This window comes from Camarhynchus parvulus, chromosome 21, assembly GCF_901933205.1.
Source record: "Camarhynchus parvulus chromosome 21, STF_HiC, whole genome shotgun sequence".
In the NCBI taxonomy this organism is placed as follows: Eukaryota; Metazoa; Chordata; class Aves; order Passeriformes; family Thraupidae; genus Camarhynchus; species Camarhynchus parvulus.
This window is the reverse complement of record NC_044591.1, coordinates 1,442,139-1,462,235: the sequence shown is the minus strand read 5'-3', so window position 1 is coordinate 1,462,235 and position 20,097 is coordinate 1,442,139. Positions and strand designations below refer to the sequence as shown.

General features: G+C 55.0%; 1 protein-coding gene across 1 annotated transcript in view; it reads left to right on the top strand.

Moving 5' to 3' along the window:
- The window catches only part of UBR4 (ubiquitin protein ligase E3 component n-recognin 4), a 90,128-nt gene extending 81,103 nt beyond the window's left edge, over window positions 1–9,025 (top strand). Inside the window, 4 exon segments of the mRNA XM_030963622.1 lie at window positions 2,324–2,548; window positions 7,292–7,382; window positions 8,187–8,349; window positions 8,961–9,025. Of these exon segments, the coding sequence (XP_030819482.1) occupies window positions 2,324–2,548; window positions 7,292–7,382; window positions 8,187–8,349; window positions 8,961–9,025 (544 nt within the window).
- Window positions 9,026–20,097: the final 11,072 nt, after the last annotated feature.

Sequence of the window (20,097 nt, the reverse complement as noted above, 5' to 3'; positions counted from 1 at the left end):
GCGCATCCTAAGTAGGTTGTTAAGGATTTGCATTGTTGGGAGTGAAGCCTGGACATGCCGGATAACAGGGAACCTATTGAGTAAAAGCAATTGGGAATTTGCTTCTCTTTCCATTCTAGATGTAATTATTACCTCTGGGGTGAGCAACAGGGTTATTACATTAAAGCAACTCTGCCAGCTTAATTTTCTCCTGAGCAGGCAGAAGAGACACTGCGATGAAATAATTGTTAGTTGAAAACTTAACCCTGATACAATTTTATTCGGTGTTCAAATAACACAGGTTGGCTTCCAGATTTGACATCCTAGAGGAGGGTTCAGGTCCACCAGATTTTCCTGATATTTGAAATTTTTGGGGGGTTATCATTATTATTTTTTGCCAATAAACAGCGGTGCTTTGGCACTGCAGTGAGGCTACGTGGCCACATCCATGGGCACCCAGATGCTTTGGAATACATGAGCTGGTTCTGATCCTGCAAAAATGGGCTGCCCATGTATATCCTCTATTGGAGGAGTTAGATATTAGTAAGTAATACTAATTAGATGAGGGTATAAATATTAAAATACACACCAAGGTCACTCCAAATGCAGTGTGGTGAAATCCCTCTCACTTTCCCGCCTGGAACTAATCAAGGTTTTGGCTGTAATACAATTTGTCTTTTGTTTTTAATATCTATCTCCAGATCCCTGTGCTATTGTTTTCCCAATCCTTTGGGAGACAAGTAAATGGAACTATTTGTTTCATCTTGTTAGGCTGCTGTTGGCACCACAGAGCCCAGAACCCGCTGGGCAGACGTGGAAAAAAAGCCTTCTGTACTTCCCAGACAGAATTTTTAATATTAAATGGAGAAAATAAAGAGCTACTACTTGGCTCCCAGCTGCATCTTTTAGCAGATGAAAAGGTCACACAGCCCTGACAGCTTCATCTGCTGGGATGCTGCTTGATGCCTGACAGGGAGAGTTTATCTCACTTCAGAGTCACAGGTCTGACCTGGCTGGCAGCCTCTGCCTGCTGCAGTAGAGCCACAGGTGTGGCAAAGTGCGATGCAACTTCCCAAAGTCTCCTGTGACACGTGCTTCCCACTGTCGCTTCTGGGCTGTCAGGACTCCTGGGGCACTGGAGCTCTGAGGGAAAGGAGGAAAAGGATAAAATATTTATATAGGCTGGCAGCAAAGTGCAGTGTCTTTTGGGTTTGAATTTGGCCTGTATGTTCCAGGGGTTGCTTTTGCAGTAGAGGAATTTTATAAATGGATCCAGATGTGGCTGCAGGAGCTGCAGTGGCTGTGTGTGTCCCATGGGGGTTAGCACCACTCCAGTGCCTGGCCTGGCTCCATTTTTTTATCAAAAAGAGGGAAGAATACCTCTACAGTGGTGTTACCTTCCATTGGGGCATGACAGCTGTTTGGGAAACCTTTAGTGGCACCCACAACTTCAAGGAAAATGTGTTTGCTTCACTGGGAGCAGGTCCTCAGCCAGGGAGGAGTTTGGGGGAAGTTGGTGGTGCCCAGTGGGAGCAAGTCCTTAAGCAGGGGAAGAATTTGGGAGAAGCTGGTGGTGCCCACTGGGAACAAATCCTCAGCCAGGGATGAGTTTGGGAAAAGCTGGTGGTGCCCACTGGGAGCAAATCCTCAGCCAGGGAGTGAATTTTGGGAAAAGCTGGTGGTGCCCACTGGGAGAAAATCCTTAACCAAGGGGTGGATTTGGGGGAAGCTGGTGGTGCTCAGCTGGCTGCCTGTGCAGGGGCAGCAGTCCGGGCTGCTGGGGAGCAGAGGCTGAGCCCCTGGAGCTGGCAGAGAGGCTGAGCCCCTGGAGCTGAGCAGAGGCTGAGCCCCTGGAGCTGAGCGGCAGAGAGGCTGAGCCCCCTGGAGCTGAGCAGAGGCTGAGCCCCTGGAGCTGGCAGCGAGGCTGAGCCCCTGGAGCTGAGCAGAGGCTGAGCCCCTGGAGCTGAGCCCCTGGAGCTGAGCAGAGGCTGAGCCCCTGGAGCTGAGCCCCTGGAGCTGAGCAGAGGCTGAGCCCCTGGAGCTGAGCAGAGGCTGAGCCCCCTGGAGCTGAGCAGAGGCTGAGCCCCTGGAGCTGAGCAGAGGCTGATCCCCTGGAGCTGAGCAGAGGCTGATCCCCTGGAGCTGAGCAGAGGCTGAGCCCCCTGGAGCTGAGCAGAGGCTGAGCCCCCTGGAGCTGAGCAGAGGCTGAGCCCCTGGAGCTGGCACAGAGGCTGAGCCCCTGGAGCTGAGCCCCTGGAGCTGGCACAGAGGCTGAGCCCCTGGAGCTGAGCAGAGGCTGAGCCCCTGGAGCTGAGCAGCCTCTGAGGCTCCCCCTGTGTTGCAGGACCCGGGCGACCTCGCGGGAGGAGAAGAACCTGCAGAGCTTCCTGGAGCAGCCCCGCGAGAAGTGGGTGGAGAGCGCCTTCGAGGTGGACGGGCCCCACTACTACACCGTGCTGGCCCTGCACGTGTGTCCCCCCGAGCGGTGGCGCGCCATCCGCGGGGACATCCTGCGCCGCCTGCTCGTCACCGCCCACGCACGCGTGGTGTCCCCGGGAGGGGCCAGCAGGTCAGTCCCACCCCTGGCTGGGCATGGCACAGAGCCCCATGGGCACTGGCACTGCCACAGAGCTGCTCATGGCACTGCCACAGAGCCGCTCGTGTCACTGTTACAGAGCCACTGGGGTCACTGTCACACCCACTCCTGTCACTGTCACACCCACTCCTGCCATTGCCATAGAGCCACTCGTGTCACTGTTACAGAGCCACTGAGGTCACTGTCACACCCACTCCCATCACCATCACAGAGCCACCCATGTCACTGTCACAGAGCTGCTCATGGCACTGTCACAGAGCCACTGGGGTCACTGTCACACCCACTCCTGTCATTGTCACAGAGCCACTTGTGTCACTGTTGCATCCACTCATGTCACTGTTACAGAGCCACTGGGGTCACTGTCACACCCACTCCTGTCACTGTCACACCCACTCCTGTCATTGTCACAGAGCTACTTGTGTAACTTTCACAGAGCCACTGGGGTCACTGTCACACCCACTCCTGTCACTGTCACACCCGCTCCTGTCATTGTCACAGAGCTACTTGTGTAACTTTCACAGAGCCAGCTGGGGTCACTGTCACAGAGCCACTGGTGTCACTGTCACACCTGCTCATGTCACAGCCCCACTCACAGCTGATGGAGTGTGTGTAGTTTACACCAGGTGTTGGCCCCTCTGAGTAACCTTTGCACTCAGGGTTGTGGAGCTGCACAATCCCAGCCTGGCTTGGGAGGGACTCTGAAACCCCCCAGTGCCACCCCCTGCCATGGCAGGGACACCCCCACAGCCCAGGGACACTCCCAGAGCCCAGAGACAGCCAGCACAGCCCAGGGACACCCTGCATAGCCCAGGTTGCTCCCACCCTTGTCCAGCCTGGCCCTGAGTGGCTGCAGCTGCCCCCCAGGGCTGGTCTGAGCAGGAGATTTCATTCTGGCTGTTCCCTGGAGTGGATCAATGAGCTGATCCATGGAAATGAAGCTTTTCCTTCTTCCTCCCCCACCTCAGCACTCAGCCGTGAGCTGTCTGAGCTGTGCCTCATCCCTGTTTGCCTCCCTAAAGAAGCTTCTTCTGGGCCCTTTTGATCAGTGCTCCAGCCTCCCTCGAATAGAAAAATAGAAATAGAAGTCAAATGCCATTGCTTTTTAAAAAGAAAAAAATCAATAGCAGCTGTCAGGCACTTGAAGCACAAGAATAAGTGGCTGTGCCTGCCTGACAAAGGCACAATATTTCCAGAGAGGGAAAGGGAATTCTGAAAGGATGATTTGAAATAGCTGTCATAATTAGGAATCAATTCATTATTATTCTAAGTCGCCTTAAAGGGCATTTTTATGCTGATGACATTAATTAGGTGTTTGATAAAGTCATTACATTGTAGTTGCACAAACCCAGCATGAACCAGTGCTCTTGGAAAAGGCAGAGAGCCCTGAAAGGGCTCCTGCATTGATCCCTGTGCTGCTTTCAGCCTCCCCTGGCTCCTGTTTCCTATTTCCTGGGGCTCTCACAGACCCAGGGCATGTCCTGGAGGCTCAGGGGCTGCAGCAGGGCTAAGCCCAGGGTGGGTTTGCTGCTTTTTAAACCTCCCTGCATGTTCTGTTCCTTCCCCAAGCACAGGTGCTGCAATAAAAGCACATTGGAACAGGCAGAGCGGGGAGTTCCAGCTAAAGCATCCAATCTCTGGAATTCCAGGGGAGCACGCTCAGAAACAGTGCTCAGGAATTATGTCAAGGTTTATTCAAGGGCTTTCTTTAATCTCTGCAGACTAAGGGAGCACAAAGCCTCCCTCTGATAAAGCCTCTCAGAAATAGCAATATGGCAATTCTGATTTCCAAGCTCTGTGCTTATTTATTCTTGTGGAAAATCAGGAAGAGGGTGATGGATGGTGAAAGGCTCTGCAGATAAATGCCAATATCTTGAATTTGTAGGCTGAGGCAGAGAGGAAGCCACTGGCTGTGACACCAGGGTAATGTCTGCATGCAAAGCATTAAAATTAGCATTCCATGTTCAGGGTGTTGTCTGGGGGCAGCTCCATCCCCAGAACACTGGGGTGAAGGCTGGGGACTCCCAAGGACTCACTGCTACCTGTGCATCTTAAAAAGGGACAGGAGTCACTGCAGGAACCCCAGAGCATCTTAAAAAGGGACAGGAGTCACTGCAGGGACCCCAGTGCCTCTTAAAAAGGGACAGGAACCGCTGCAGGAACCCCAGAGCATCTCAGAAAGGGACAGGAACCACTGCAGGGACCCCAGTGCATCTTAAAAAGGGACAGGAGTCACTGCAGGAACCCCAGAGCATCTTAAAAAGGGACAGGAACCGCTGCAGGAACCCCAGAGCATCTCAGAAAGGGACAGGAACCACTGCAGGGACCCCAGTGCATCTTAAAAAGGGACAGGAGTCACTGCAGGAACCCCAGAGCATCTCCAAAAAACTGAGGATCTGCTGCTGATCTGAAACCTCCTGTAAATCCTGGGAAGGGCAGGAGGGCTCTGCATTCCCTCATCCCAAGGCAGCAAATCCCAGCCATGGGGAGGTGCCCATGCAGCTCCAGGGTCACAGATCTGGGGAGAATTGAGCCAAAAAGGGCTTCTGGCTCTGCCAGGAGGGGTAGTACCACAGGTACCAGGGGAAGATGCTCAGCACCTCCCTTGTTTAGGAAACATTTATTTAAACATCCTATTTAAACCTAAAGATGAAATTCCCAGAATGGATCCCAGTTCTGGGTTTTTGTAAATATAATTTACAGATCCCAAAGAACTGAATCAAGCATTTATTGTTACTGAACCACAAATTCTGGCTAAAAAAATCCTGTAGATGTTTTTCAGTGTAGCTTTCACCTGGAATTGGGGAGGAAAAGACCATTTTGATTGTTTTCCCTTTGCTGTCCACTGTGGCCTCTCTAAAACGCTGCAGAGGGAAGCCAGGCTTGCCCAGAGTGTGGCAGTCCCTGTCCAGCTGCAGCAGTGAAACCCAGCAGCTGCTCCACAAGGTAACTCCCAGCCCTAACCCACAAGGGCCTTTTAGTTTTCAATTAAAGGAGCAGACTGCAATTAGATCAAACCCATTCACATGAAAGGAAAAGTCTGGCTTGCAGTATTTGGGAGGCCAGAATTCGCCTTGCTCGGAGTTCTCTTCATCCCGTGGAAATTTAGTCACCTTTACTAATTGGTTTTCCTTTAAATAATTAAGCTGAGCTGCCCGAGCAGGCTGCCGCCTACTAAGATGTCTGTTTTAAGGGCACAGACACACACAAACTGAGCCTTTTAATAAGAGCAGCACAATGTTCATTTTGCCCCCAGAAGAGCCCAGTCTGGGGCGGTTGCAGTGGGAGCCCTGTTTGTGTTGCTGACTCACAGCAGCAGCTGAGCTGGTCCTGGGTGCACAGAAAATGGTTTTTTGTTTTTCCAAAGCTCTGGAGTGTTGAGCAGGAAGCAGCACGTGATGGGGCAGATGTACCTGAGGAGCACAGGCACAAAAATTCCAAAGCCATGAGAGCTGCTGGCAGGAGGTTCCTCCTTGCCAGAACCTGTTTGTGATTAATCCTGCAGACTTTGGGAGCTGCTGTCCCAGCACAGCTCTGCACCTTTTAGGGCATTCCTGCCGCTCCAAACCCAGGTGCTGGATTTCCAGAAGTCCTTTCCTGGCAGGAGAATAACCAAGGCTATATTAAATGGAAATTCCTCCATTTTTTCAAGGACAAGAGATTTCCCTCAGAGTCTTGCAGAAATGTTTTTATGAGTTGGAAGCACAAAGCTGTTGTGTCATTGATACCCCCTGGATTTGGTCATTCCTTCAGGAATCTGCTGTTCTCCAGCAGTGACACACAAACAAGGGCTGTACGTTGTTTTTCCCCACTCTGCTGTTGATTTCCTGTGTAGTCTCAGCCCTCCAGTCCCTCTGTGCTCGTTTCCCTCCATGGAAGGAGGTTTGGCTGGCAGGGCTGCCCTGGTCACAGCACAGCTGGAGCACAGGGGCTGCCCAGAGAGCCCCAGGTGCCCAAAGCTCCCTGGGCAGGAGCTCCCAGCCAGGCTCACTGAGAGCCCTCCCTGCTGTCCCTGCTGGGCTCTGGCTGCCCTGCTGGCCATCAGGGGGGCACCAAAGCCCCGTGATGTCGGGTTTGGTGTTGCTGGAGTGGCTCCCAAGGTATTAGAAAGTCTCTTTTTTCCCAGCCCCACGCTTGAAGAAGAAGTCGAGGTTCCTCGGCTCTGCTTTTCAAGGTTGTTTATTTTCTCTTATCTGTTCCATTCTTTCTCTGGCCTGCTGAGATCTGTGCAGCAGGTCAGTTTGTGGCACACTGACCACCTTGGGCTGGTGTTGGCTTTTTATACTAAGAACTAGGTGTACTTTATTTACAATAATTTTCCAATACCTATCACCTATGTTAGACAGTCTGTCTCTACTCTAAACCAATCAAACAGTGTCACCATCACAGCAGAGGATGGAGGACAAGAAGGAGCAGGAGGAAGGACAGGACATGCCCAGATCCCTCCATCTTGCCTCCTGAACTCCCATTCTAAAACCCCAAAATTCTACATTTTCATCCTGTGGTAAATTCACTATCATTCTATTCAAACTCTTGTGGCTTGTACATCTTCACACAAAGTTGGGAATTGTTTCCATGGGCTAAAATCAAAGGCACGGGTGTCTCTGAGCCCCCTGCCAGGGTCTGGAGTCCTCCAGGGCAGCCAGAGGGATGTCCTGGGCTCCCCACCATGACAGAGGGGTTAACTGAGGGGTTAACTCACCTGCTGTCCCTCCCCAGACTGGCAGACAAGGCAGTGAAGGAATACGCCACGTACCGCTCGGGGCTGCTCTTCTGGGCCCTCGTGGATCTCATCTACAACATGTTCAAGGTAAGGAGAGCACTGCAGCTCCTCTGCAGCACCTCCAGCTCAGCCCCACTTCAGCTCTCTTACCTGAGCCATTCCATGAGGTTGAAATAGAAATCAAAATTTGAAACCCCTTTCTCCAAGGTCCTTGGAAATGAAACTTCACAGAATCCCAGGATGGTTTGGGTAGGAAGGGACCTCAAAGCTCATCCCATTCCCCTCCTGCCATGGCAGGGACACCTTCCCCTGTCCCAGGTTGCTCCAATCCCCACCCAGCCTGGCCTTGGGCACTGCCAGGGATCCAGGGCAGCCCCAGCTGCTCTGGGCACCCTCCCCACCCTCACAGGGAAGAATTTTTCCTTCTTTTTCCTTCTGCACCCTGTAAAAGCAGAAAGGCCACAAGAAGCTGCCTGTGCTCATTGCAGCCCTTGCAGTTCAGTAGCTGAAGAGCTGAGAGACTTCTGCAGCTGGCAGCACTCCTGTATTGTGTATTTGCTTACTTTTCCTGTTCACTGTTCATGGAAGGAAGGACATTCCAGGCCGTGCCAGGGAAATGGTTGGGTGAGGAAGGAGCCAGGGGCAGAAAGAAACCTGCAGCTTCCAGAGAGGGTTCAGTGCTCAGGGTGAGAGAATGCCTGGGACCTTGTTGCATCCTGCAAGAAGGGATCATGAAGTTGCAGTCGGGGAATTTCCTCCTCTGTTGGTTGTTTGCAGGAGGCAGGGATGGAAATCCAGGAGCAATGGGAGAAGGCACCAGGGTTTGCAGTAACTTTTTTTTTCATTAAATCATTCTTTTTGGCCTGATTTGGTGTGTTTGCCCCCTGTCAGAAGGTGCCTACCAGTAACACAGAGGGAGGCTGGTCCTTCTCTCTGGCCGAGTTCATCCGACACAACGACATGCCAATCCACGAGGCTGCAGACAAGGCCCTGAAAACCTTCCAGGAGGAATTCATGCCAGTGGAAACGTTTTCTGAGTTTTTGGATGTGGCTGGTGAGTGTTTGCTTGACCTTTTATAGGCTGCCCTGTGCAGCTGGTGGCTGGAGCCAGCAGCATTCCTGACACTGCTGCAGCTCCTGGGGAGGGGACAGGGAGAGCAGGATCAGCCCTGCCCAGCCTGGGCTGTCCCCAAACTGCTGGGACACACACCTGAGCAGCCCCAGGCAGGAGAACCTCCCCCCTGCCCTGTGAAACATCTGTGGCACAGCTGGAGGGTGGTTTGGGGGCTCTGGGGTTGAGCAGATGTGACCTGCAGCAGGTGGGTGCAGCCAGAGCTGCTCCCCGAGGAGTCAGGAGATGCTGAAAACCTGCAGGGAGGCTGGCACTGCTCTGTCCTCTCTCAGAATCTGCCCCAGGCCAGTGTCTGAGTGCCCAACACAGGGAGCAGAGCTGGGGAGCCCAGGAGCAGCTCCATGTGGATTTAGTGTTTGATTAAATTCACATTTCAGTCCCTCCTGCTCCTGCACCCAGCAGGGTCTGCCCTGCTCGTGTCCAGCCCTAAATAACCCTGCAGCTGTCAGTGGCTCACACATGGCCCAGCACAAATCCCCCTGGGCAGGACAAACAGGGGCTGATTCTTCTCTCTTGCCTTCTTCTGTTCAAAGGACTCTTGTCAGAAATCAGTGATCCCGACAGCTTCCTCAAGGACCTCCTGAACTCCATCCCCTGAGCTGCCAGCACGGAGAAGCTTTGGGCAGAGCCTCCACTGCTTGCCTTCCACCCTCTGTGTCCCTCCTCGTGCAGTCTGTCCCTTTCCCAAGGAGTGCTGCAGTTTTTTGTTGGAATATTTTTTGTTTTGTTTTCCTTTTTTTTTTTTTTTTTTTGTTTTGTTTTGTTTTTTATTTTCTACAATTTTTCTTCATGGAGTGATTTGAAATTTAGATTTGTTTTATCTTGTGTTTCAGCGCTTCTATCTGTAAAGCCTTGTGCATTCAAGCTGTTTGAAAGAACTTGTACAGAGAGGAATCCAAACCAGTAAATCCTAATGCTTTAGTGTGCACCTCTTTGAAGTTAAATAAACAGAACAAATGGGTAAGCTGGGCCTGACTAGTGCTTGAACCAGGCAGGAGCCTGAGTGCCAAGGTGTTCCTCACATTCCCTGCAGAGCTGCTGCTCTGTCCAGCCCTGGGGCTGCTCAGGGAGCAGCTGGGCCCTCCCTGCTGCCCTGGCAGGGTCTGTGTGGGGCTGGAGCCTCGGGGGTCTGCAAGGACAACATCCCTTCCCTTCCCTTCCCTTCCCTTCCCTTCCCTTCCCTTCCCTTCCCTTCCCTTCCCTTCCCTTCCCTTCCCTTCCCTTCCCTTCCCTTCCCTTCCCTTCCCTTCCCTTCCCTTCCCAAACCTTCCCAAACCTTCCCAAACCTTCCCAAACCTTCCCAAACCTTCCCAAACCTTCCCAAACCTTCCCTTCCCAAACCTTCCCTTCCCAAACCTTCCCTTCCCTTCCCTTCCCTTCCCAAACCTTCCCTTCCCAAACCTTCCCTTCCCAAACCTTCCCAAACCTTCCCAAACCTTCCTTCCCCTCCCCTCCCCAGCTCTGTGTCCCCTCCATGGAGTGTCCAGGGCCTGTCCTGGCTCCCTCCCAGGCTGGATCCAGAGCTCTCTGTGCCTCTGATGGATTTCCCCTCTCTGGAGGCTGCTCCCATCCCTGTCCCCTCTCTGGGACCCTTCAGCTCCAGCCAGGGCAGCCCCAGAGCCCTGCACAGCCCCCTGCATGCCCAGCCCTGCTCCCATCCCAGCCCAGCTCTGTCCCAGCCCTGTCCCCACCTGTGCACGCTGCAGCCTCACCTGGCTCAGTTCTGCTGACACCTGGTGAGGCTGGAATCTAATAAAGCTTCCTTGGCTTCCTCGTCTCTGTTTGAACTTGAATTCCCCAGCACAGCCCCAGCCCAGAAATAACAAGAATAAGAAGAATAATTTAGAGGCTGAATAACTCCCCAGCCCTTTGGTGCCTGGTGTTAGTGCTGGATTGGCAATTAGCAGAGGGGTGAAGGTGCAGTGTTTGTGTTCTCACCTCTGGGCTGCTGTCACCCCTGGCAGCTGCTGCTGGGGCGGGGGCTGGGCAGGAACTGCCCCAGGGGCTCTGCTTGGTGCCCACAGGGGCTGGGGCTGGGCAGGAACTGCCCCAGGGGCTCTGCTTGGTGCCCACAGGGGCTGGGGCTGGGCAAGTGTCACTATAGGACACGAAAGAACACAAGCACACTACCTTCTCAAGGTGAAGGAAGAAAGAGAGCGTTTATTTTCCTGACTCCAACATTTAAAAGTGACAGCGGATTGGAGGGTGACAGTGCCACCTCTCCAATGACACTGGTCAAACCAACAGTCCATCAACTTTCTCCTCCTCCAGAAAAGAAGACAAAAGAATCAGTTATTTATAGAAAGTGTCTGAGAAAGTTCACCACAAGAATGTCCATATCAGAAGGCCTAGAAAATCTTAAAAAACCGGGGTGACAGGCAGGAGCTGCCCCGGGGGCTCTGCTTGGTGCCCACAGGGGCTGGGGCTGGGCTGGTGCCTCTGCCTGGCCCTGAGAGCTGCAGGAGGGCGCTGCTGTGGAGTTGGTGGCTCTTTGGAGCAGCAGCCCTGCACCTCTGCTGCCCTGAACCACATCAGAGCACCTGCACAGCTCTGAGGGAGCCCTGCAGAGCCAACAGAACCTGCTCCAAACTGCGGCTGGGCTGCTCAGGGTGGCTGCAGAGTCACTGGGGCAGCCTGGGCAGTGCCAACCCCCCCAGCCCTGCCGGAGGTGCCCCAGTGCTGGGAGCAGCCCCCAGAGCCTGGGCTGTGGGGCTGTGCTGCTCAAGGCTCCCAGCACGGAGCCCGCACCGTGTTCTGGCTCTGCCGTTTGTGGAGCAGGGGCTGGGCAGGGCTGGGAGCTGCAGGAGCCCCAGGCTGCCTCCCTCCCCTGCTCGGGCTCCGTGCTGCCCAAAGCAGCTCTGGTGCTCTGCAGCCACAGCCTGGGGGTGCCCCGGCCAGGGAGCCCAGCAGAGCCCAGGCTGGCAATCCTGCTGTGCCCACTTGTGCTGGCCCCGATCTCCCGGCAAAGCAGATTCAGGAGCTCTGGGGCTCCTGGCAGGCAAAGCCTGAGTTCTCCCCTCAGCTGGGGCAGATCCTCAGGGCTGCCAGCAGCACAACCTGGGCCCTGCTCGGCATCAGTGACACACAGGAGGTGGCACCTCAGAGGGAGCTCTGAAACTGTTCTTGCAAAAGCTCCCCAGAGCTGTCCCGGGCGCTCTGCAGAGGCCCAGAGATGGATTTTGGAAAATAAATGGAAAATCAAGGTGGTGCAAGCAGTGGCTCCCTGCCCGGGGCTGTGGTTTAGGGACAAGCCAGGGCTGGAGAGAAGGTGGGAACATCCTGACAGTGCTGGGCAGCAGATGGGCCTGGGAGGGACTGAGGGTGACAATAACGCCCCCAGCAGAGGAGGGGAGGACAAGAACAAAAGGGGAGTGCTTTGGGAAGTTCAGCTGGTCCAGGCCACAGAGAGCCCTCAACGTTCTCAGTGCTGCACAAAGGCTCCAAAATCGCCTGGGCTGGGGCTGGGAGGTCAGCAAAGACTTTGGGGAGTTTGTTACTTAAATTAGGAATGAGAAAACTGAGGGAAGATGTCTCAGAATGGTTGAAATTACTCAAAGTGATGAGCTGAACCATGAGCTGCACAACAGAGAGTCAACCCCCTCTCCAAAAAAATTCATTTATTTACCGAAGACATTATTTGGGGGAAAGAAGCCCTTTGTGATGCAGGAGAGGCTGGATGAGCTGTGGGATTGCTTTGAACCTGACTGTGGGCAGGAGCTCCCCGAATTTCTGACATCCCTGCGCTGGGTTGGGCTCCAGGATTTAATTAATGTGGGGATTAATTAAACCTGGGGAGAGCAGGGACCTGCTGCCCCCCCAGCTGCTGAGGTGACCAGAGCCCTGACCTTCCCTGGGCGCTCTGTGCTGCTTTCCCTGTCCTGCTGCTCCTCCCCTGCAATTCCCTTTCCCAGCTCAGGGCCCTTCCCTGCTCCTCTGCCTCTTCCCACCAAACCCTCCTGCTTTGTGTCTCTGCAATTCCCTGGAAATGTTTTCACACAACCAGGGCTGGAGCTGCTGCCCATAAACACAGCGAGTTCCAGCGCCACAGAACATCCCCTGGCCTTTTTCCACTGGAGGAAAAGGGAATTTCCTCCCTGGACCTGAGTCTGTGGCACCTTCCAGGACATGGCAAGACTCGAGGGACGTGGTGGGGACATCCTGGGGCTGCAGTGCCCCAGAGCTGGATGGAATCCCACATTTTCCTCCAGGTTCTGCAGGATTGATGGTCTGGCCATGCTGCAGGGGCCTGCAGGCCCTGGGTGCACCCAGGGAATGCTGCAGGGTGAATCCTGCAGGGGAAATCCTGCAGGGTGCTAGTATCCTGAGGGAATCCTGCAGGGTGAGTCTGCAGGGTGAATCCTGCAGGGGAAATCCTGCAGGGTGAGTGCTGCAGGGTGAATCCTGCAGGGTGAATCCTGCAGGGTGAGTGCTGCAGGGTGAATCCTGCAGGGGAAATCCTGCAGGGCTCCCTCCTGGCCTTTGGGCCAGCCCAGGGCTGGATCCTGCTCAGGTCACAGCCCAGGGACCCTCCAGGCCCTGAGTGACAGAAAGGAGCTCAAAGGCACCAAGTGCAGGCTCCCGAATTCACTCCTGCAGTGAGCAGGCCGGTTTGGAGCTGCTCTGGGGAGAGGCCCCATGAGAGGCCCCCCTGCAGCCCCAGGAGGCTCCCAAAGCACCCAGGGACCTCCCGAGGCTGGGCAGGAGCCACCCCTGGGTCACGGTTCTGCTCCCTGGTAGGAAAATCAGATTGGCCTTGACTCGTGTGCTGCACGGCCACGCTGCCATCCAGGTGGGGGTGAGTCACAGCTCAGGTGTGAGGGATCGAGGATCAGGGAAAAACAAACTCTGGGCTCACCAGGAGGGCTGGAAAAGGGTCCTGGGTGCACTGAGGACAAAATCACCTCAGGGACGTCGCCCCTGGCTCTCCAGGCTGGTGGGAACAGCCAGGGCAGCCAGCTGAGCCTCCAGGAATGGTCACTCCCTTGTTTCCAGGAGGGAAAAAAATAATTATTAAATCCCTATTGGCAGATTTCTTTGCAGGATTGATCCCAGCCCTTCACATCAGCAGCTGGGGAGGAACCAGCTCCAGCCCTTTATCCAAACCCTGGGGATCCCCCTCCTCTCCCAAAGGGGAGTGTGTCAGCAGCAGAAGATCCTTTGGGGGAAATTCTCCATCAAATGGTACAAAGGACACGTGGAGGGGAAGCCCCTGTGCTGTGCTTTAACCCCAGGCAGGTTGGGGACCTTCAGGCACTGCCCCCAAAGAGGTTTTGGGGTGTGTGGGGAGCTCTGGATGTGCCTCTGGGAGGATTTTATTTATCTGGTGCTTGTGAAACCTTTCCTGAGCAGGATCCTGCCGTGCTCAGCGCTGTTCCTGCAGCCAGGCCCTGTTCCTGCAGGTCCCGGGTGTGCAGTGGGAATTACAACCTCCCTCCCGTCCCACAGGGATTTTCTCCCTCTGCTGCCACCGAGCCCAGGAGGGATCAGACACGTTCTGCTCCCTGATCCTCACTCTTGGATGCTGCGGAGCCTTCCTGCCCCTTCCCTTCCCCCTGGGAGCATCAGGACCTCACAAGGCTCCAAAAATCAGAGCTTTCCTTCTGGAAAGGAGGAAAGGAATCCCCACCCTGGCACTCCTCAGCCTGACTCAGCCTGGTCCCTTCCCCTGGGAAGCTCAAACCCTGTGTGGGTGAATCACGGGGCTGGGGGAGAGCCCAGCCAAGGCTGGGGCAGCCCCGGGGGACCCTCAAATGTCCCTGGAGCTGCAGGAGAGGTGGGAATGGTGAGAGAGCCCAGCTCTGCCCTCCTGGGGCTGCTGCCATCCCCCCCAGCCCACCCCCAGGGGATATGCTGGAATTGTTTAGCCGCTGGAGAATCAGGATAACGCTTCCCTGCAGCCCTTCTCCAGTGGGTGGGTGACATTAACCAGGGCAAATATTAAGTAGAAATTGGAAAAATTCAGGTGTTTGTGCTTTAAGTTCAGCTTTGACTTATGGAGAGAGGCTGAGCTTTTAAAATAAACAACAAAGAACACCGTGTTCAGTCCTGGCTGCTCCTGCCAGGGATGTTGGGTCTGACTCCTTTCCCACCTTTCCCTGCCGTGGGGGCTGCAGAGGGGATACAGGAGATGTTTGGGTTTGGGGGAGGAGGGCAGGGCAGGGCAGCCAGGGACACCCTCTCATTAATGGGGTTCTGGGGCCCGAGTGCCTCAGAGAGGGAGGTCCCTGCCCTAACGAAGATAACCCGATAATTACTGTCATTAATCACAGCCCCGCTGGTTCTTTCCCAGGTGCGGCGCCAGCAGCGCCTCAGCCACGCTCAGCAGCTGCCCTGGGCAGAGTCAGGGCTGGGACAGGAGATTGGGGTGCGGGATTGGGATGGGAAAGGGCTCGGGGTGCAGCCTGGAGCCCTGTGGGGCTCGGCCCCAGTGACGGCCCCGAGTGCATCCCGTGCTCAGCCCGTGCTCAGCCCGGCCGGGTTCGGGGCTGTCCCTGCGTGTCCCGGCCTGGAGGAGCTCAGCGAGTTCCCAGCGCTGTGTCCGTGTTTGGGACACCGCGCGGCTCCATCCCTGCGGCTTCTCCCGGCCGCTCTTTTCAATCCCATTTAATGAGCGAACCCAGCAGCATCCTGTAATTATTGCTAACGTTTGATGGCAGCCAGCCCATGGCCAGGGGTGACACCAGGCACCGAGGGTGCCACCGGAGCCCAGGGCACTGGGCCGGCCCTTCCTGCAGCCGCCCTGCTGCTCTCAGCAGCTCCACCCGAGCTCCGCTCCCGCGGAACCAGCGCGGGGAGCGGGGAGAGGCGGCAGGGAACCGCTCCAAAGCGCCGGGACTCGCGGCAGCGACACCGCGGGGGCGGGCGGAGCATCCCCGGGCCGGGGGGAAACCCGAGAGCTCCAGGGGAGATGTCCCGGTGTCCCTGGGAATGCTCCAGGTGTGATGTCCCCCCTCGGGACAAACCCCGGTGTCCCTATGAGTTCTCCAGGTGAGATGTCCCCGTGTCCCTGTGAATGCTCCAGGTGTGATGTCCCCCCTCGGGACAGGTCCCTGTGGCCCTGTGGGTGCCCCAGATGAGATATTCCCCCACGGGACAACCCCCGGTGTCCCTGTGAATGCTCCAAGTGTGATGTCCTGGTGTCCCTGTGGGTGCCCCACGTGAGCTCTCCCGCCTCGGGACAAATCCCAGTGTTTGTGAATCGTCCCTGTGTGTCACAGTGTCCCTGTGGTGTCCCAGGTGTGATGTCCCCGTGTCCCTGTGGTGCCCCAGGTGTGCTGTCCCTGTGTCCCTGTGGTGTCCCCGGGTGTGATGTCCCCCCTCGGGACAAACCCCGGTGTCCCTGTGAGTGTCCCAGGTAAAACGTCCTGGTGTCCCTGTGAGTGTCCCGGTGAGATGTCCCCCCTCAGGACAGATCCTGGTGTCCCTGTGAGTGCTCCAGGTGTGCTGTCCCCGTGTCCCTGTGGGTGCCCCGGTGTCCCCTCCCCGGGCCAGCCCCGCTGTCCCTGCCGGGCACAGGAGGGGACAGGAGGGCGGTGCCGGGGATGCTCGGGCGCTCCCAGCCCCACGTTCCCGATCGCGCCCAGATCCCTCACAGCTCCCACCGCGAAGTTTTTCTTCTCCCCGTGTCCTGCAAAACCAGCCAGGCTAAAACCCCACGGTGCAAGCAAGGAACAGAACCAGCCAATGGCTTCTGGAGGGGAGGCTTATGCAGGGAGTTAAAAATAAATCCCAATTCAACTTTACCCCCCTCAGTGCTCGGAGCTTTGGGCGCCGCTCAACCCAGCAAAGTTTGGGGCAACAACGAGACAGAAATCATTTATTCTGTTAATTTAAAATCATCCTGCACTTGAATTAATCAGGCCACGCTCCTGCAGAATGCGGAGTTGGAGCATTTGGGGTGGCAGCGCTGGCGTGGGCACGCCCGGATCGCGCAGCGCATCCCGGGATGGTCCCGGAGCCGCGGCCGGAGCGATCCCGCCCCGGGGCACCCCCGGGCCGCCTGTCCGGGCCCGTCCCGCATATTTGCCGCCCTACTCAAGGCGGATGAAATGTTTGGTTCCTAAGGAAGCAGAGAGCGCTGCCGCCGTCTCCAGGGAAATTGCGGCGCGCCCCGAGCGCGGATGCTCCGCTCGGCACCTTCATCTCCTCCGCCCTCCGGGGCTGCGCCCGCGGCTGCGGCTTTGTTTGCAAAATATTGACACCTCTCCATGGAGGAGATCAGTGCGGCCGGGCTGGGCCCGGTCCCACCCGCGCATCCCCGATCCTGGGCTGTGCAGGAGCATCCTCCCTCCTCGGGCCGGCTCTGGTTTGTGCTGCTGACACCCACAAAAAACCAAATGCGGGTAAATGAGGTTTTTGTGACTGCAGGAACAAACCTGCCGCCCTGATTTTTTAAGATTTTCTAAGCCTTCTGGTGTTGACATTATTGTAACGAACTTTCTCACACACTTTCTGTAAATAACTCATTGTTTTGCATTCTTTTATGGAAGAAGAGAAATTTGATAGACTGTGATTATCCAGCGTCATTGGAGAGGTGGCACTGTCACCCTCCAATCCACTGTCACTTTTAGAAATCTATAAATGTTGGAGTCAAGAAATAAATTTCCCTTTTTTGCCTTGAGAACAGCGGTGTGTGTGCGTGGCGTGTTGTTTCGTGTCCTACAGTGACATTGGGAGGAGGTGCCGGGTTTCGGCAGCGGCTTCTCTGTCCCAGAGCCGCCGGGACAGGGAGGGGACAAAGCCGGGGAGCAAACACGGCTTGGGGAGGAGAAATCTCCTTTAAAGGCAGAAAGGTGCGGCGAGGAGAAGCTGCTGCCCTGTGGAGCTCATCCCTCCCACGCGCCGCCAGCAGCAGCTCCACAAACGCCTCTGAGCCCGGGTGGAGATCCCGGCACATCCAAAGGTTCCCGGAACGGAACCACCCGGGGCTGACCCGGGTCACCCTGCCCGGCCGGTGACACCCGCAGGGCCCGGCCCTGGTGGCACCGCGGCTGTTTCGGTGGCGCTGAGTCAGCCCGGAGGCTCCGGGGCTGCGCCCGGCTCTGTGCCCGGCTCTGCCCATCGTGCCCGGGCAGGGCAGATCCTGCCCCCCCTTCCCACCGGAGCTGCTGGGCTCGGAGAGGCTTTGCTGCCAAAATCAGGGCTGGGATGGGATTGATGGCACCCTGGGACCGAGGATGAGGGAAGAGACGAGGATCTGACTCCATGTTTCAGAAGACTTGATTTATTATTTTATTATATGTATTATATTAAAACTATACTAAAAGAATAGAAGAAAGGATTTCATCAGAAGGTTAGCTAAGAATAGCAAAAGAAAGAATGATAACAAAAGTTTCTGTCTCAGACAGAGTCTGAGCCAGCTGACTGTGTTTGGCATTAATTAGAAACAACCACATGAGACCAATCACAGATGCACCTGTTGCATTCCACAGCAGCAGATAATCATTGGTTACATTTTGTTCCTGAGGCCTCTCAGCTTCTCAGGAGGAAAAGTCCTAAGGAAAGGATTTTTCATAAAAGATGTCTGCGACACAAGGACACCTCACTGCCTCAGGATTTCATATATTCATTTAATACATTTTTTATTATTTGTATTTGCAGTTTGTAGTTTGTAATATAACCCTGCAGTTCTTTAGTGCAGAACTCCAAACCCCACACGCAGTGCCAGCTGCTGCTCTCCCGTTTGGGGCACACACAGCAATTCCTCTCCAGGCCTGGCACTCAAGGACACCTCACTGCCTCAGGCCCCAGAGATTAAACAAAAGGGAGCTGGGGGAGCAAACTTGGGGTGAATGACTTCATTAGCTGAAGCTGGAATTGGAGGATTAACCCCCAACATGCAAATGGACCAAAGTGATAAAAGTGTGAAAACCCGTGAGTGAGCTGTGGTCCATTTTTGGGTGCAGCCCCTGGGGGGCTTTGTCTGCCCGAGATGCACCTGAAACCCCTTCAATAAATAAATGATTTGCCTGGATTTTGTCTGGCTCTGTTTTCAGACAGTCCCACAGGGCTGAGGCCCCAGGGATGGGAAGGGGCTGGGGGAGATTCAGGGGCTGCAGCCTCACCTGATGTGAAAAATGAGAAAATGATGAGAAAATCCCAGCCCAGCAGGAGCCCCTGCAGTCACTGAGGGGCTTTTGGGGGGTCTGGGGAGTTCTGTGGGTGTTGAACCAGAGCAATTTTGCTCAGTTCAGAGGGAGCTTTGTGCAAGCACACAAACCAACCCCGGTGATGCCACCAGCCCCGGGAGCAGCACCCTGGGGTGGGTTTGGGTTGGTGTCCTGGTTTAGGGCAAATCTGGGGGAAACCTCCAAAGGGTTCCTCTAGAAAAGCAGATTCCAGCAGCCCCTCCTCCGACTGGTTGGGGAAAAGATTTCCTTGGAGAAAAGTGGAAAAAACCTTTTTATTAACAGGCAAAGCATTCACCTGCACCAAAAATGGACAATATTAAACTATGGAACCTCTCACTGTTCTGAAGAGATGGCAAACTCACAGAGTCCCTCCTTGGGCTGTAGCTCAGCTCACTCAGTCTCTTATCAGTCTCTTATCAGTCCCTCCAGGCCCAGGTGACCACAGGTGAGAGCTCCTGGTGCTCTTTGGGGTGTTCAGTGCAGAGCAGGTTCAAACAGGTCCAAAGAAAAAGAAAATGCACAGTCCGGGGAACTTCTGTGCCTCAGCTAACCAAGCCCAGCTGAAAGCAAAGGAGAGCTCTGTCCTGCTGTCTGTCTGTGCTGCAGGCAGCCCGGTCCACGAGGGGGATGTGGGGCAGCAAGTGCAGTTTCTGAAAAGCTCCCAGAACCATTCTTACAGCTGTAAAACTCATTTCTGGGCTAAACAGACAAATGGGGATACAAGCATCTTAAAGTCACTCCAGAACACTCGATTTGACTGGAAAATGGTGATTTTACCAAGGAAAAATAACTTTCCATGAGTGCCAGACTAACAGAGCCTCAAAGGATGCAGCCAGCCCCAGGAAAATTCACACTAAAAATCGGAGCCCATTTTTAGAGAGCAGCTCTGAAAACGGTCCCCGAGGTTGGGGAGTACAGGGAGCTGCCAAAGGGAAAAGAAAATGAGTGCAAAACCAGAAAAAAAGAGTGCAAAACCAAATGCAAGGGCCTGGATACCCCAATCCTGCTCCAGCCTGAGTTTGGGTGAAGCGGGTGGGAGCAAAGCCATCAAGCAAACAAACAAAAACCCCAACAAACAAACAAATGTGTGTTGTCATTATGGTTGGCATTGCCATGGAGAGTCGCTGCCCTCAGCACCAGCCCCATTTCCCTTTCCAGGGCCCTTTTCCTGCCTGGCCCAACAATCAGGGCTCCCTTATTTCTCCCCTCTCCTGGCAGGAACATCCCCAGCCACAGGGTGGCCGTTCCCATCTCCCCCTGCCAGGGTGAATTAATTAATGTCTGTCATTAATTCAGGGGGATTCAGCGAGGCCACAGCACGGGGGGACCCTGGGGGTGACCGTGGCTGTCCCAGGGAGGGGCTGGAGCTCATTAGGTAAAGGAATAATTAGATTTAATGACCTCGGGATGGGTGCTGGTGGATCCAGGGAGCTGCAAGATCACGGGGCAGGAGCCAAACCCTTCATTGCCTGGTTTATCCCCCCTCGGGTGCTTCCCCAAGGGAAAAAATGATAAAAAATTAAAACAAAAAGGATAAAAG